General features: G+C 31.6%; 1 protein-coding gene across 1 annotated transcript in view; it reads right to left on the reverse strand.

Moving 5' to 3' along the window:
- Adgrb3 (adhesion G protein-coupled receptor B3) overlaps window positions 1-16,713 on the reverse strand; it is a 674,891-nt gene that overhangs the window by 285,290 nt on the left and 372,888 nt on the right. The window contains exons 12-14 of the mRNA XM_076860054.1: window positions 14,736-14,885; window positions 13,937-14,012; window positions 332-434 (exon numbers count right to left, since the gene is read on the reverse strand). Coding sequence (XP_076716169.1) covers window positions 332-434; window positions 13,937-14,012; window positions 14,736-14,885 — 329 coding nt within the window. The remainder of the gene's footprint in view (window positions 1-331; window positions 435-13,936; window positions 14,013-14,735; window positions 14,886-16,713) is intronic.

The following is a 16,713-nucleotide window of genomic DNA, read 5'->3' on the forward strand; positions in this document are numbered from 1 at the left end:
ATCCATGAATTTATGTGCCAGTGTTTCCTATCACACAGTGAACTAGGCTTTTGTTCACATTCTTATTCCCCAGGTCTAGCATAGAGTTCGCTAAAGATGTATGCACAGAAAAATAATTTATTAACTATTATCTTGGAATTGAAGAGTGCTTTATCAGGACAAAAACATAGAACAATATAGTGTTCTGTTTATATGTGATCATAACAAATGAATACACTTCCAACTATAAAAGTTTAAAAAACGTGTTCTGATATTATTGGTTCAAGGAATTATTGATCTTCTTTAAAGGGTAATTCTGAAAGCAACTGAATGTCAAGTAGATAGTACTTACATTAGCCAAATGAGCTAGCTCTATCTCCAGAAACGAGTCAGTTGTTTTGGGTTCAGGCCTTATTGTGACCACGATGATTTTGGAATTAACAACAGTATAATTTCTGAAACAGAATAATTATGATTAAAAGAAGAAAGGATGAAAACTATAATTTATACTGCTCAATACCTGTTGGGATGACATTAAATACATCCTAAGTTGAAACATAGATATGATGTTATTCATGGAAAGAGTCAATTTACTGTTATAAACAAAATCTATCTGAACCTAGAAAATTTGGGGAAAAAAAAGCATTTTACCACTTTAGATGCAGAAAAGATGAAAAAAAATCACTACTGACAAGCTTCCAATTACTTAAACCTGATTCACCCAGAAGAGCGATGACTGTGAACTCACACCTTCAGGCAGTCTTTGAATGAACAGCATTCATTATCTCAAGGAGGATCTAGCAGTTTTATTCTTCAGGAGACCAAATTCTCTTCTTTCAAAGTGCCGTCTTGGCAGTTTTAGGATTCTCCCAAAATGCATTAAGATGAAATTTGGAATTTGGAACAACATGAGAGCAAGCAGCCTTTAAATAAGTGTTGTTGCAAATTCTCACTCCCATTCATTTCAGCAAATATTTACAGGCTGTTGCTTAATCTCAATGTCCTCAAAGAAACATACATGTTGTTTGATATACCATACCAAGTGCAGTTCATTCACAAAAAAATTAAAGTGATTTTATATGGAATCACATAACTGAACCAAATTTTCCTAGTTCTTAAAAATTTTCATTTAAAATTTATAAAATGCTATAGATCACCCATTGTTTAAAGATTGAAAAACTTGATTGTACTTTTACACACACACACACACACACACAAAAAAAATTAAGTATATTCATCCCTCTTTGAAGATGTGAAATAATCATCTGCTCTTTCAAAGGACAGATACTATTTGGGGAGATTAGTAGCATGTAAACACCACCACAATCAAAACAGATAACCAATTCCTTGCACTAAATAATTTCCTTGATCTCCTTTGACTTGGTCCACTCCTCTCCATGATCCCAGAGACCATGGACAGGCTGTCATTATGAATTGACCCTTTCTAGCATTTCATTTCAATAGAATCATATACTACATTGTTTTTGACTTAGTTCAACTCAGCATAATATTTTTTGAGACTCATACTTTTTGGTTCTTTTTTATGGCTAAGTAATATTCTGTGGACTAGATGTACCACAATTTATTTATATATTTATCAATTAAATAAGTGAACTTTGGACTACTTTGGTTTTTAACTTTTATGAATAATCCTGTATGGATATTATAAATAATTGTCATACACACTCTGTGTGGACATTTATTTTCATGTGTCTTGGGTAAATTCTGGGAGTGGAATTGTTTGGTCTTATGATAAAAGCATGTTTAAACTTACAAAACATACTTTTTAAAAACAGGCATATCATCAAAGTACTGTAGTTTTAATGTGGTACAGTAGAGTTATATTGAACCTCACATTCATTATGATGATGTTTCCTCTAATGGGCTCATATTTGACACAAAATATAACTTTCTAGAAAATTATGCTGAACTATTCCACAATTTGGAATTTACTGTATTTAGTAGTAGAGGAACTGGAAGCCTACTTGGAGTGGAACAACATTTTTAACCCAGTTTCTCATATATTTAGTCAAATAACAAATTCATACACAAGGTGTGTACCAAATAGTAAACACGGAAAAATCCATAAGTCATGAATATATTTTGCTTTTCTTGGGATGCAAGTGGTTACAAACAGATAGCAGTTAGCTGTCCTTGGTTTCATTTAATGTTAAATCAGTCTGGTAAACTATGCTGAGAAAAATGTAACACTAAGCTATGTTGAGAAAAATATAACACTAAGTTCTAAATATCAAGTTACTTTTGCCAAATTATCTTGTCTTGAGTAAAATTAATCAGGAAATCAGATGGAAATAAATGGAATTAACAAAGCTGGAAGGTCATCCTGGGTGATTGATCATATTAGCAGAGTTGACAGGCCTCTTGGAGAATGACAAGGTGTCTATAGCATAGAGTTCAGGGAAAGTCTGCGTTACCACCAGAAAAATTTTGCAGGTTTCTCCCAAAGAAAAAAATGGGCACTGAACACACAGACACTAATTCTTTATTCAGGTTAGCCTGAGTATGTTTGAATTCTTGTTTGGTTATGTGAAACTAAAATATTGACACACCACTCAAATTCCATCTGCCCCCTTACTCTGGTTCTGTTTAAAATCTTTTTTTTTCCCTTGCTATAAATGAAACCCAGTGACTGCCAATTTTAATTAATGTTAGGTAATTTTATAGTAAAAAGGTATTTGTATTATTTTTCAAGTTACATAAATGGATAAATTACTGGAAAACATAAGCATGTATATTCTATTTAAGAGTTTGCAATTCTGTTAAGATACGTATGCACTTCTCTGTGTGTTCTGGGAATGTGGGGAGTTTTGGCACTAAGCAGTGGGGGGCCCTCTGTAGAGAGTACTATACCTGGTCAGGTTCATCAGTCACTCAACAACTGGCCTGTTGGAGAAGGTCCCTAGTATATGTCATAGCTTTGCTAGGTGTGTTGTAATTAGTTAGAATTTAATTGGGAACGTATACATGACAATCTATTTATGAATTCAGGTGTACTTATCTGATTTGTATGGGTACCCCTTACCTTTTGCCACAGCACAGTAACATATACCAAATTCTATCACAGCATCCATTGGTTCTATACATGTCTTTTTCCACAAGGGTAAACTCTTAAGAGTGGTGAGAACGGGGTCTACATTTATGTATACTCATTTGCCTTATGCTTGGCACAGTTTAGTGCTCAAAACATGTTTGAATGTTTTATTAAATACAAACACATTCTGAACAAAATATCGAAATTTTTACCATGTTGGCTTAATGTGTAATGCCAATATCATGGTATTGAAATAATTAATACAAGCAAAATAAGAATTTATATTATGCAGTGGCTCCCTTTTTTTTAAGAAAAAGTGTATACTGTACAAAATTTCTTCAATTTATTCCATCAATTTATTATAATTTGCATAAGTGAATATCTGGCTTCTGATGTGCCATGTCAGGCTTTGTGATCTACTAATGCTTCCTGGCTGCATATGCGTTTATATTCATAGCTAGGAAAGCAGATCTTATAGCCAAATGGATTTCATGACTAAAGTAATAAAATTCTTTCCTGTCCTTGAGATTTGTGCTACTTGATATCTAAAACATTTAAAAATGTGTAAAGTCATCCATTCAAAGGAGATTCAACTGATTCTGCATAGTCTTTGCAATCTTAAGATGTTTAGGGTACACAAACCATATATCAAAGACAATTAATAAATGATTACAATTTCAAAGCAGCTGACTATAAGAGACTTACTTTAACTATACCAACATACATAAAGTGAAGGATTGGAAAAATATTTCATGTAAATGGTAACTGAAAGAGTAGGTTTGGGCTATACTTAGTCATAATAGAACTTAGGTCAAAAACTGTCACAAAAGATAAAAAAAAATAATGTAATGATAAAATGATCAATTTGCCAGGAAGATGTACCAATCTAAATGTATAAGCACACAAATATATGAAGTAAACACTGACAAATTAAAGTGAGAAATAAATAATAATCCTAGATTTCAACTCTTTCAATAATGTATAGATCAGTTAAACAGAAGATTAAAAAAGAAAATGGGCCATGAATAGCACTGTAGAAGGACCTAACATACCTACATACAATGACATCAGAATATAGTTTCTTCTCAAGGGTACACTGAATATTCTCCAAAGTAGATCACCCATAAAAATAGTCTTATTAAACTGAAGATGACTGAAATTTAACAAGTATCTTTTCCAAATACAGTTAGAAATCAACAGCAAAAAGAAAACAGGATATTTTTGCAAATATATGAAAGTTAACACAACTCTTGACCAAGTAATGTTTTGAGAAAGAAATCACAGATATCAAAAAATGCCTTCCTAGAAATGAAGGTAAAACTACAACATACCAAGCTTAAGAGGTGCAGCAAAAGCAGTACTAACATAAAGGCCAAAATGTAAAACCTAAAAATAATAAACCCCTACACACACACATACACACACACACACAAAATAAATAAATAAATAAATAAATAAATAAATAAATAAATAAATAAATAAATAAAAAGGGAAAAAAGGTTCATGACAATGGATTTGACAATTACTTGACAACGACACCAAGAATATATGAAATAAAAGATAAGACAAATGAATTACATTGAACTTAAAAAATATCTTTGTTCAGAAAAGAAAATAATAAAGGACTAACTTAGAGAATGAGAGAAAATATATTTAAGCCACATATCTGATAATGGGTCATATCCAGAATACAAAAACAACTCTTAAAACTCAACAGTAGCCCAAACCCTCAAATAATCTTATTAAAATATGGCCAAAATATTTGAATAGTCATTTCTACAAAGAAGTTATACAGATGGGCAACAAGCACATGAAAAGATATTCAATATCACTAATTGTCAGAGAAATGCAAATCAAAACCACAATAATATATCTTCTCACAACCATTAGGATAGTTACTATTAAAAACAGAAAACAAAATAACAAGTGTTGGTAAGAATTTGAATTCATGTATAATGTTGATGATGATTTAAAATGTTGCAGACTTTTTGGAGTACAGTATTGGAAGTTTCTGAAAAGAATTAAAAAGTAGAATTACCATATGATTCAATAATCCCACTTCTGGGTATATATTCAAAATAAATAAAATTAAGACTCTGGAGAAGTATTTGCATGCCTGTTCATCAAGTATTATCCATAACTGCCAAAAGTTGGTATATATATATATATATATATATATATAGACTATTCAGCCTTGGATAGAAGGAAAAATCTGGTCACATGCTACCACATGGACAAACCTGAAGGACATCATGCTTGTTGAAATAAATGAATTACAAAACAAAAAGGACAAATAATATATGATTCCACGAATATGAGATCTAGGGTGGTTTAACACTTACAGAAAGAAAGTAGATGGTGGTGGCTAAGGGCTGGAGGGAGTGGAGAATAAAAGTTGTTTTTTAGTGGAATAGCACTCCAATTTGGCAAGGTGAAAAAGTTCTAGACAACTGTTATACAAGTGTACATAGATAACTACTGTACTGCACACTTAAAAATAGTCAAGATGGTAAGTTCTGTTGTGTTTTTACCATAATAAAAAAATGTAATGTGATATTCAAGGAAAAATTTTAGTGGAGGAAACAGCAGAATTAGGGGCACATATAAAGGGTAGCCACATAAAATATGTAAAACTATGCTTATGGTTTAATGAAAGTTATTAAAATTTCTGCAGTATTTTTCCATTTTTAGATGTATCCTTCATATAGCTTCAAAATTAAGTATTTTCATAATTGCTTTAAATGACATCCCCAATTTAAATGAAGCAAAAATAAAATTGATGATTTCAAATATTCTGGGAACTAGGGGACTTCATCAAAATCTTTAAGAAAAATATATTCATTTTGGAAATCCATAAGCAAAAAAAAAAAAAAAAAGAAATTAAACCCCTATGTCTCACCATGTACAAAACTCAACTCAAAGTAGATTAAGGACCTAGGAATTTAACCAGAGACCTTGTGCCCAATGGAAGAAAAAGTAGGCCCAAATCTCCATCATGTTGGATTAAGCCCCAAATTCCTTAATAAGACTCCTATTGCACAAGAATTAAAGCCAAGAATCAATAAATGGGATGGATTCAAATTAAAAAGCTTCTTCTCAGCAAAAGAAACAATCAGTGAGGTGAATGGAGAGCCTACAGAATGGGAGCAAATCTTTATCACAAGCACATCAGATAGGGCACTAATCTCTAGGATATATAAAGCACTCAAAAATCTTAACACCAAAAAACCAAATAATCCCATCAATAAATGGGCCAAGGAACTGAACAGACGCTTCTCAGAAGAAGACATACAATCAATCAACAAATACATAAAAAAATGTTCAACATCTTTAGCAATTAGAGAAAAGCAAATCAAAACTACTCTAAGATTTCATCTCACTCTAGTCAGAATGACAGCTATCATAAATACAAAGAAAAATAAGTGTTGGCAAAGATGTGGGGAAAAGACACACTCAAACGTTGCTGATGGGACTGAAAATTGGTGCAGCCAATATAAAAAACAGTATGGAGAATACTTGGAAAACTGGGAATGGAACTACCATTTGACCCAGCTATTCCTCTCCTTGATCTATACCCAAAGGACTTAAAGACAGAATACTACAGGGGATACAGCTACATCAATGTTTATGGCAATACAATTCACAATAGCTGAATTGTGGAACCAACCTAGATGCCCTTCAGTAGATGAATGGATAAAGAAAATGTGGTACATATACACAATTGAATATTATTCAGCATTAAAAGACAATAAAATCAAGGCCTTTGCAGGTAAACGAACGGAGCTGAAGAATATAATGCTAAGTGAAATTAGTCAATCCCAAAAAGCCAAATGCCAAACGATTTATCTGATTTAAGGATGCTGATTCATATTATGCTGTGGGGTGGGGGAGGGAGGGCAACAGAGGGAGGATATGGGTAGGAAAGATAGTGGAATGCAATGGTCCATATTACCCTAAGTACACATATGAAGACACGAAGGATGTGACTCTACTTTGTGTACAGCTAGAGATATGAAAAATTATGCTCTATATGTGTAATATGAATTTTAATGCATTCTGTTGTCCTATATAACAAAATTAAAAATAAGAAAAATATATTCATTTTTAAAACTAAAATTCCCTCATGGCTACTGAAAAGTAAGGCTCAGCTACTTAGACCTTTGAAACTAATTAGAATTAGTTCAGTTTTTTAACATACGGCACTTAAAATCACTGGCTTGCTAAGTGATCACAGATTTATTTTCCCTTTTAAAAGGTATGGCCAAGGGGCTGTAGTCGTAGCTCTGTGGTAGAGCACTTGCCTTGTACGTGTGGGGCACTGCATTGGATTCCCAGCACCACATATAAATAAGCAAATAAGATAAAGGTCCATCAACAACTAAAAAAAAAAAAAAATTGCAAAAAAGGTATGGCCAAATTAAGCCCAGATTTTTGTTAATTATGCTCTTCCTATGTAATATTTTATACTACTTTCATGCCAATTTGCTATCACTGTGCACAATTTTAATTCATAATGTCTTTATGATAGGGAACTCTAAAATACAGATTGTCGTACAATTACAGTATTTTTTATTATACTGAGAAAGAAGAAGGAAGCTTCAAAGTTTAGATCCTGAAAGTAAAGGACACGTTATGTTCCTGAGAATGCTGACTGCTCAGGTTGAGGGTTTGCAGTGTGTTCTGGTGTTGTTGTTTGTTTCCAAAAGTATTTATTTCATTTTCTTTTTCTGTGTGTATCTAATTCCTTTAATATTTGGAACTTAAATGATTAATTTCATAAATATATAAAAAGTTCAGTATCATTTATCTTTATTGTTAATGTGCTTGTTAGAAATTCATGTGATTTTGCATTATTGAAATTTGTTAGTTTTTTGGGGGAGGTATAGACTGGGGATTGAACTCAGAGGCTCTCAACCACTGAGCCACATCCCCAGCTCTATTTTTGTATTTAATTTAGAGACAGGGTCTCACTGAGTTGCTTAGCACCTTGCCATTGCTAAGGCTGGCTTTGAACTTTTGATCCTCCTGTCTCAGCCTCTCGAGCCTCTGGGACTACAGGTGTGCACCACCATGCCTGACTGAAATTTGTTACTTTTTCAAAAGTAATTTTCCAACTACTTTTGGCTTTATGAATATGTTGTAGTTCTTAATTAATCTGTATTTTTCCTGGCATATTAATTCTAGAGTAGAATTTTCATGTAATTTTAATTAGATTCTTCATACTATCTCAAATGCTAGTGGGTACATTGAAATGTATTTTGTTTGTCTGTTTGTTTGTTTTCAGAAAACATGGCTGCATTTTCCATGTGTCTTATCAGGAAAATTACATACTGCTCACCTACTGAGAAGTTTTGTGGGTTTCCACAGAACTGGAAACTGCATTTATTAAATGAATCAGCGAGTGGATTGTTTACAACTATTTCCTGAATTCTTGGCTTCAGTGTGTGTTTGGAAATACTATTCTTTTTCCTTGAGATAAATTTTTGGAGTTAGAGTTGCCATATCAATGATAATCCATTTTTAAGTTTCTTATCATAATTAGGTTGGCCTCCAAAAATGTTATAAAAATGAGTTAAAACTCTCACAGTAGTTTATGGACTTGCCAAGCTGAAGATGTTTGAATTCTTGATGTGAGAGGGGTCTCTGTGCTGGTGTTTCACCCTTTGATCTGGACTGGCTAGCCTTCTTTTGTCAGGCATGTAAGTGGTCATGAGGAGAAGAAAGGTGTAAGAAACTAGGGCCTCAAATTTAACTGCCAAGGTTTGGGCTCCCAGGCTAATCTCAGGGCTCCCTGACATGTTCCATTCATGGCTACTTCCTTCTGGACCTTACATGATGCTTTGCAGTAAACAAAGCATCATGTATAGTCACACACTATAAAATAAATGCATGGATTTTATTGCTTAAAGCAATCAATATTAGTGGCACGGAGGCAGTGAGATACAGTGAAATTCCTGGTTTTGGCAAAGAAAGACTTGAGTTGGATTAGACCTCATTTACCTACTAAACATAAAATCTTAGGCAGGTCACTTAAGCAATAAGGATCATAGATATTTCATCTTTGAAACGAAATTCCAGATGACATTAAACTCTAAAGGACCTTGCACATCACTATCATATAGCTCTATAATTTTTAAGTTTAAAAAATTATTCTGAAGAAGGAAAATATAAGAGGCTGAGAATGGCACCTATTTAGTTTAGACTTGAGTAGAACACATTTTGTTCAAAGAACAATTTGAATTCATCTCATTTTAAAAGGGATGACAGTCAAACAGTAAAATAAAAATTGCAGCTTGAATAATAGTTGAATGCATATTACGCTAATAGAAGAAAAGAAGTACCTAAATAAAAAGAGTCAACATGCAAGATTATTTATGCTTTTGTATGAAGAAAAATATTTAAATTATATTTATTTGAAACATCATATTAAGTCCTCCCTCATAGTCCTCCCAAGGGAAATTATGCAAAGCATCATTTTATAAATGATTATATAACATCATGTAAAAATCAGGGAACCTAACAGCAAATCTAATATTGTTTGATGTATGGGGATACATGCTTCCAAATATTTCAATAGATAATTAGTAAAATGATCACTGAAGAAAATATTTCATGAGAATTTATAAACAATGACTAAACATATAAAAAAAATTGTACATTTTTTCATTAAGAAAGAAGATTACCCTTTCTTATTGGGCTCAGTTCACACAGACTATTAGAATAAAATAAGAGGATATGTGTATTTTATTTCTTTGTTCCTAAGATATTTCCATAGTTTAAACACTAAATGACTGTATGCCTTACTTTAAAAGACTGGCTTAGACATGACATTCTAGCACATAAGATAATTAATTATTCCAGAAAAAAACTCATTGACCCTTTATTATTTAGTAAGCACTGTTCTGGGAGTCTTAAGATGGAGGAGACTCAAAAGAATTAATATTGTACCGTTAAATTCCACCAGTAAATTTGCTGAGTGACTACCACACTTGTCTGTTAAAAGATGTATTCTTTACTTAGCAGATCTGTCATTGGGATACTCACTTTCTGGGAGATGTTTTTTGAAAATTAGAAAAACAATACTGGGAGTGCTTAGTGGTCATGATTTCTTGTATGAGTTAACAGAAAATAAGTAAACACCAGTGTTTCACTTTTAAAGATTATTTAAACTAACATTTTAAAATTTTTTTAAAAATTCTGATTTGTTATATATAATAGCAGAATGCATTATTATTTATATTACACATATAGAGCACAATTTTTCATATCTCTGGTTGTATACAAAGTATGTTCACACCATTCGTGTTTTCATACAGGTACTTAGGATTAAATTAACATTTCATCCTTAATCATCTTTTGTCATTATTTCTAGTGGAAGACCTAATATGAATATAGTTTTCTATGGTATCTATATTTACTGAATAACTTTGTAGATAAAAAGTATGTGTGGGTATACATATTTATGTTTATCTCTGAAAGTATTTTGTTTTTACTTGATACATAATAACTGCATTTATTTATGAGGAACAATGTGAAGTTTTGTAGTGGATATATTGTGTAATGTTCAAATCAGGGTGATTAGCATATTTATCATACCAAACATCATTTTTTTTGTGGTGAGAATATTCAAAATTCTTTACTAATGTTTATGAAATATATAATATTTTATTGTTACCTATAGTTATGCTACTATGCAATAGAGTACAAGACTTATTTTTCTTTTTAACTGTAAATTTATATTCACTAAATATTCCTAATTCTTATACAGAGGTTACAAAGGACTTCAACCTAAGAACATGTAGAAAGAGGCACATTCATATATTGCTGGTGGGACTGCAAATTGGTGCAGCCAATATGGAAAGCAGTATGGAGATTCCTTGGAAAACTGGAAATGGAACCACCATTTGATCTAGATATCCCTCTTCTCAGTCTATATCCAAAGGATTTAAAAACATCATATGGCAGGGACACAGCCACATCAATGTTCATAGCAGCACAATTTACAATAGCTAAACTGTGTACCAACCTAGATGCCCTCCACTAGATGAATGGATAAACAAAATGTGGCATATATACACAAAGGAATATTATTCAGCAATAAAAGAGAATAAAATCATGGCATTTGCAGGTAAATGGAGAGAGTTGGAGAAGATAATGCTAAGTGAAGTTAGCCAATCCCCCCACAAAAAATGCCGGATGTTTTCTCTGATATACGGTGACTGACTCATAGTGGGTAGGGAGGGGAAGCATGGGAGAATAGATGAACTCTATATAGGGCAGAGGGGTGGGAAGCAAAGGGAGGGGATAGGGGGTTAGAAATGATGGTGGAATGTGATGGACATAATTATCCAAAGTACATGTATGAAGACATGAATTGGTGTCAAAATATTTTATATACAGAGATATAAAAAATTGTGCTCTATATGTGTAATGAGATTTGTAATGCATTCTGCTGTCATGTATTTAAAAATAAAGGAAATTAAAAAAAGGAAATATGAATATATTTTATATTATGTAATATAGAATATATACTAATATGTAATATATAAAATATATAATATATGTGCTAATATATAAATATGCACTATATAAATTAGTATATAAATATATTAATATTTATTATATATTTATATATTCCATAAATAATATATACTATATATACTATATAGTATATATAATATACATCATATCATATGATATATATATATATACTATATATTTATATGTTGGATAAACATACATATATATTAATTTATATAGTTATACAAATATATAATTATAATAAATAAATGAATATTTTTATATATTTATATATTGGTATAAATATATATACTAATTTATATATTTATATAAATACATAGTGTGTGTATATATATATGTGTATATACATATCACATATATACATGTATACATATGTAGTTTGTTTTGATCTAAGGGCTGGAGACCAAACCTAAAACTTTTTGAAGTTGGGAAGAACATTTAAGTTCAATTTTCACATGAAAAAATTTCAGTGATTTGCCCAAGAGTCTATTGGAATCCCTGTGTGTCTCAGGTGGTATTTGGATAGTTCTTTTAGACTATTCTGCTCTATTCATTAAATCATACATAACGGATCCATTAACATATTCATACACTGTAAGTGACACCTGTTCCTCCCATGATTTTAAAAAAATGCAACCTATAATTGAATGTTTCTTTTTTCTTTTTACAGAAAAAACTGATGTCCCTAGATAAATTTCCAATTTCCCTGACTTCATGGATTCATAAAATGTAGGATAATTTGACTTCATTTGTGTAGGTGAATGAGTTCTATGATAAACAGAACAAAGTTAATTATGCAACTTTGTTGGATATCTAGAGGGAAACTCGTAATCAAAAACATTTCATGTTGAATAATTATTTTGCATTTACTCTTGCCCTCAGGAACAAAGAGCTTATGAGTTTGTGTTACACATAAATGTGCTTCTATTTTAAGTTGAAATGAAGGCCATTGAATTGAATTGTATGGTGACTGGACAAGTTTATAAAACTCTTGTCATGATACATTGAAATCTTTTAATCAGTCCTGATTTTTAAGACTATGTCTAGTCTAGAACTCTTAAAAATTAAACCTTACATAAATTAATTCCCTATGGAAATAAGGGTCTAGCTTTTTCTTTCCAACATATCTCCTCTTTTTCCTTTTAGAGGGAAGGTAGCATTATAACTATGAAAGATTTTGATCTGTGACTATATACATCAATGTATTTTAATAAAACCAGTAGCAAAGTTGAGAGTAAACTTATTAATTTTGAAAATATCGTATTAACAAAATGCAACCAAATTCAAATATATCCAAGTTCACAAAGTTCAGTTCTAGCCAGAGGACACTATAGAAAATGTAACTTCCCATGCTTGTCTCTATGGCTGAAGGAGAAAAAGGTTTGCATCAATAAGGACTTGGGATGATTCACCTCTTGCATTAATCATGTGCTTCATGCAGAGATTTTTTTTCAAAAGTCAAGCCTAGTCATTGTCACTTCCTTGGGTGGCCTTTTGCTGATGGATGGAACTCTAATTGTTTTTATTTATTAGAGTATGCATTGTAGCACTGGCATAACTGTACACATCATTCATATGCTGTCCTCCCTAAAAATTTTGCTTTATTTATGGAAGTGTGGGGAGATATCTCAGCACAACTATGGCTGTGTTTAACCAAAATACAACTTTGTATCAATCCTCCAAAATGAGGTGGTGTGGAGGAAACAGATCATTGTCAGTAATAGGATCACTGTCCAAGGACATGTGAATTTTGTTTTCTGTGAGATTTGGCAAAGTAGACAGACAACAGAACACATAAATGTTAGTTGAATTACTACTTGCTTTTTAAAATGTCTGACAGAAAAGAAATCAATGGATTTCTTCCAAAACTGTTATCTAATTGAACAATAGCATTTTCTCTTAATGTCCCTGTAATTGAAAATATATTTTGAAGCTAATTGAGATCTTGTGCAAATGAAGAATAAAACCCCTTCCCAGTCATCCCAGTACTCCTTTAATTTCACATAAAGTTAATGAACAGTATCATTAAGTACAAATAAAGCAAGAAGACAGATTAATTTTACAATGACCCATTCTATTATAGAGACTTGAGTTCTTTCTTTTCACTCTTTAGTCTTTAGGCAAGTCATGATTAGGTACAAAAAATTGCAGGGCTACAATAAGACACCAAAATTATCTTCCCTAGTTGTTTTGAAATGCATAATATGTTAATAACCTGCTCACTAAGCTGATATTTTCTATTTCATTTACAAAAAAAGCCCTTTGTGTTACCAAGGCTTGTTTGACTATTTTCACAGAATGAACTATAATCACATTTTAGAATAATTTATAAGGTTTGCAACAGTGTGTTAATTTGTAGCTTACCTCAAAGTGGGCAAAATGAGATCTAAGTTTTTGTATAGGACTGCTCCAAGAACAAATACGGATGATTCATCCAATTCTAGAAAGAACAAAATTAAAAATATTAGGAAAACAGCAAGAAAAATACTGTTTTATAAAACTTTAATCTGTTAATCCCAAGGGGATTCCAGTACAGCTGTTAAAAAGATGCCGCTAGGTACTGAGAAGTGTTCTAACTCTGCATGGGGCAGTTTGAGCACACACTCTGTATATTAATTACACTACTATAAGACATGTTTTTGGTAGAGGCTGAGACAAGAATCTGCTATAGTTGCATTTAAAAGTTTAAATACCCAATGACCTGGAGAAAAAGAGCTGATTTTTCTTTTGTAGCGTTTAGTTTTAAGATCAAAGTCTCCAAAGCAACAATTAAGACTACAATGTCACTTTTGATGATAGCCATTAATTTTAAAGGCTACTTAAAATGGTCTTAAATCTTAATTTTTCCCCCTAAATTTGTTTCTACGTGCCCAAATAATATCTTCTAACCAAAGCAAATTTTAACATGAGGCAGAAGTAGAAATGAGTTTGTATGCATAATGCAATAATTTGTATTTGTATGTTTTCCTCTCACTTTAATAGATCCTTTCCTTCAGTAAATTCAGAGATTTGTAAGCCAAGTGTAAGTTGTCTATATTTACAAAATTAGTTTGGAATCATGATTGTAAATTGTGTCAAAATTGTTTAATGCTTACACCTAGGGATTCATTAAATGACTTCATCAGAAATGTTTTGTTCAAAACTCAGATTATGTAGTGATTACCTTTTGAAGACACAGGAGTGAAAATACTTTTTGGAATAACTACCCTATCTTCTGAATTTCTTGCCCAGTCAACCATTCCTTTCCGTCCTTTCATTGGGAAGTTGATGTCTGTTAGAACAGAGGCTGCCGGAAGCTTCTGAATGCTAGCCACTATTAAAAGAAGAAAGAACAATGTCAAACAGTCTTGCTTTACTTTTTTAGTGTAATTAAAATTGATCAAATTAAACCTCGCAGCATATGCAAAATAAAGTTCAAGTCCAAATAATATATACTGGAGCAGCAAAATAGACACGTATTATTATCAGACAGTACTTTTTTTTGTTAAGGGTGCTGAATCCTTCTTTTATCAATATAGGATTTGTGTTATTTTCAGCACAGATTATACCACAATGGTCAATAATGGAATGAATATTCTGAAAGTACCAACAAATGCTGTCATACTGATGGTTCATATTTAGTCTCTATTCCAACTGTTAGACACTCATACTGTAGTCTCTATTTTTGTTAACAGATTGAAATTTGTACTTAAATCTTTACTTTGTTTTCAAAATGATAATTATTTATCTGAACATTATCATCAGAACAAGTTTGTTTTGGATTAGATAGGGTACCATGAAGACATGGATAACAAAGCCACATTGCTCTGGGAGACAGAACTGTCAGCCAAATGATTATAGCACCAATGTTGACATAACTACTGAGCTGTTAGAATGTACAAGAACATTGAACAAATAGATTAATAATAACATAATCTTAAGACTTCTTCCTAAAATTGAAAGAAAAATGTATGTTAATGGAGGATTGTGTCTTTACTAGCAATAAACATTTTAATAGATATTGAAAAAAATCATAAATGATATGTTTGGTAATGTCTGAGTATTTTTATTATATGTAATATGTGTAATACAAGTTCTTATGTTTTAAGATGATTTATAAAAATCATCAATTAAGAAGTTTAATTTGTAAAATTTTACATGGGTTCATGCTGTTTCTACATGAATTTTTCAAGTGTCCCATGGAGGATTTAAGTGGAAAGATGATGGGGAAAACTGTAAAAGCTGTCACAATAGGAAAGCTAAAGTAAAAAATCATTAGGGTATTCCTAAGTGGATTTCATTTTAAGGGAACTTGTAATTTAAACCAAGAGAGGATGAAAATTAAGAATTTAACAAATTAGTTGTATAAATATATTACTGCACCACTGGTTTAGTTTCGAATTAAATTGGTTATGTATTATTGCATCACACTAGTGAAATTATACTTCATTAAAGCTCTTTCAGGCTATTATACACATCCATTATCAGCACAGGATGGGATTTCATTTTGAGTGTAATTTGACATATTAAGCTTAAAAAGGATTTTCTAACTAAATGTTGAAGGTGTTGAAGGAAAGAAGGTACTGGGTAATGCATAAACTATGTAAGAATGTTTAATGCTATCTTTTGGATAACGGTTATAATTGTTTAGTTTAATTTTTAACATAAAATACTTTTCATGTTCATAATTAATCCAGCTCAAATGCCCCAAAGAGTATAAATTCTTTTGTGCATGGGAAGATCAGCACATTCTTCCTTGTTTCCCCTAAACTTCATTTTAAATATTATTATTATTATTATTATTATTATTATTATTAATTTTTTGGTACCAGGAATGGAACCCAGGGGCTGAACTACAATCACTGTCCTTTCTAGTTTGAGACAAGGCCTTCTTGAGTTGCAGAAGCTGCCCTGGAACTTACAATCTTCCTCCCTTTGTCTTCTGAATCAATGAGAATATAGCTGTGTATCACTGTGCCCAGTCTACACTTTATTTAATGTTTAAAATAAAGTACATCTATTTCAATTTCTTTGATTCTAACTTTGGTGTCTTGGGGTTTAGACAAAATCATCTCTCTGACAAAAAGCTGATAAAAATAAATGAATGTTTTCTTATATACAATAGTTTTTGCTCTAAAGGAAAATAAACCAGAGATAAGAGG

The sequence above is a fragment of the Callospermophilus lateralis genome, chromosome 6 (assembly GCF_048772815.1).
Source record: "Callospermophilus lateralis isolate mCalLat2 chromosome 6, mCalLat2.hap1, whole genome shotgun sequence".
NCBI lineage: Eukaryota > Metazoa > Chordata > Mammalia > Rodentia > Sciuridae > Callospermophilus > Callospermophilus lateralis.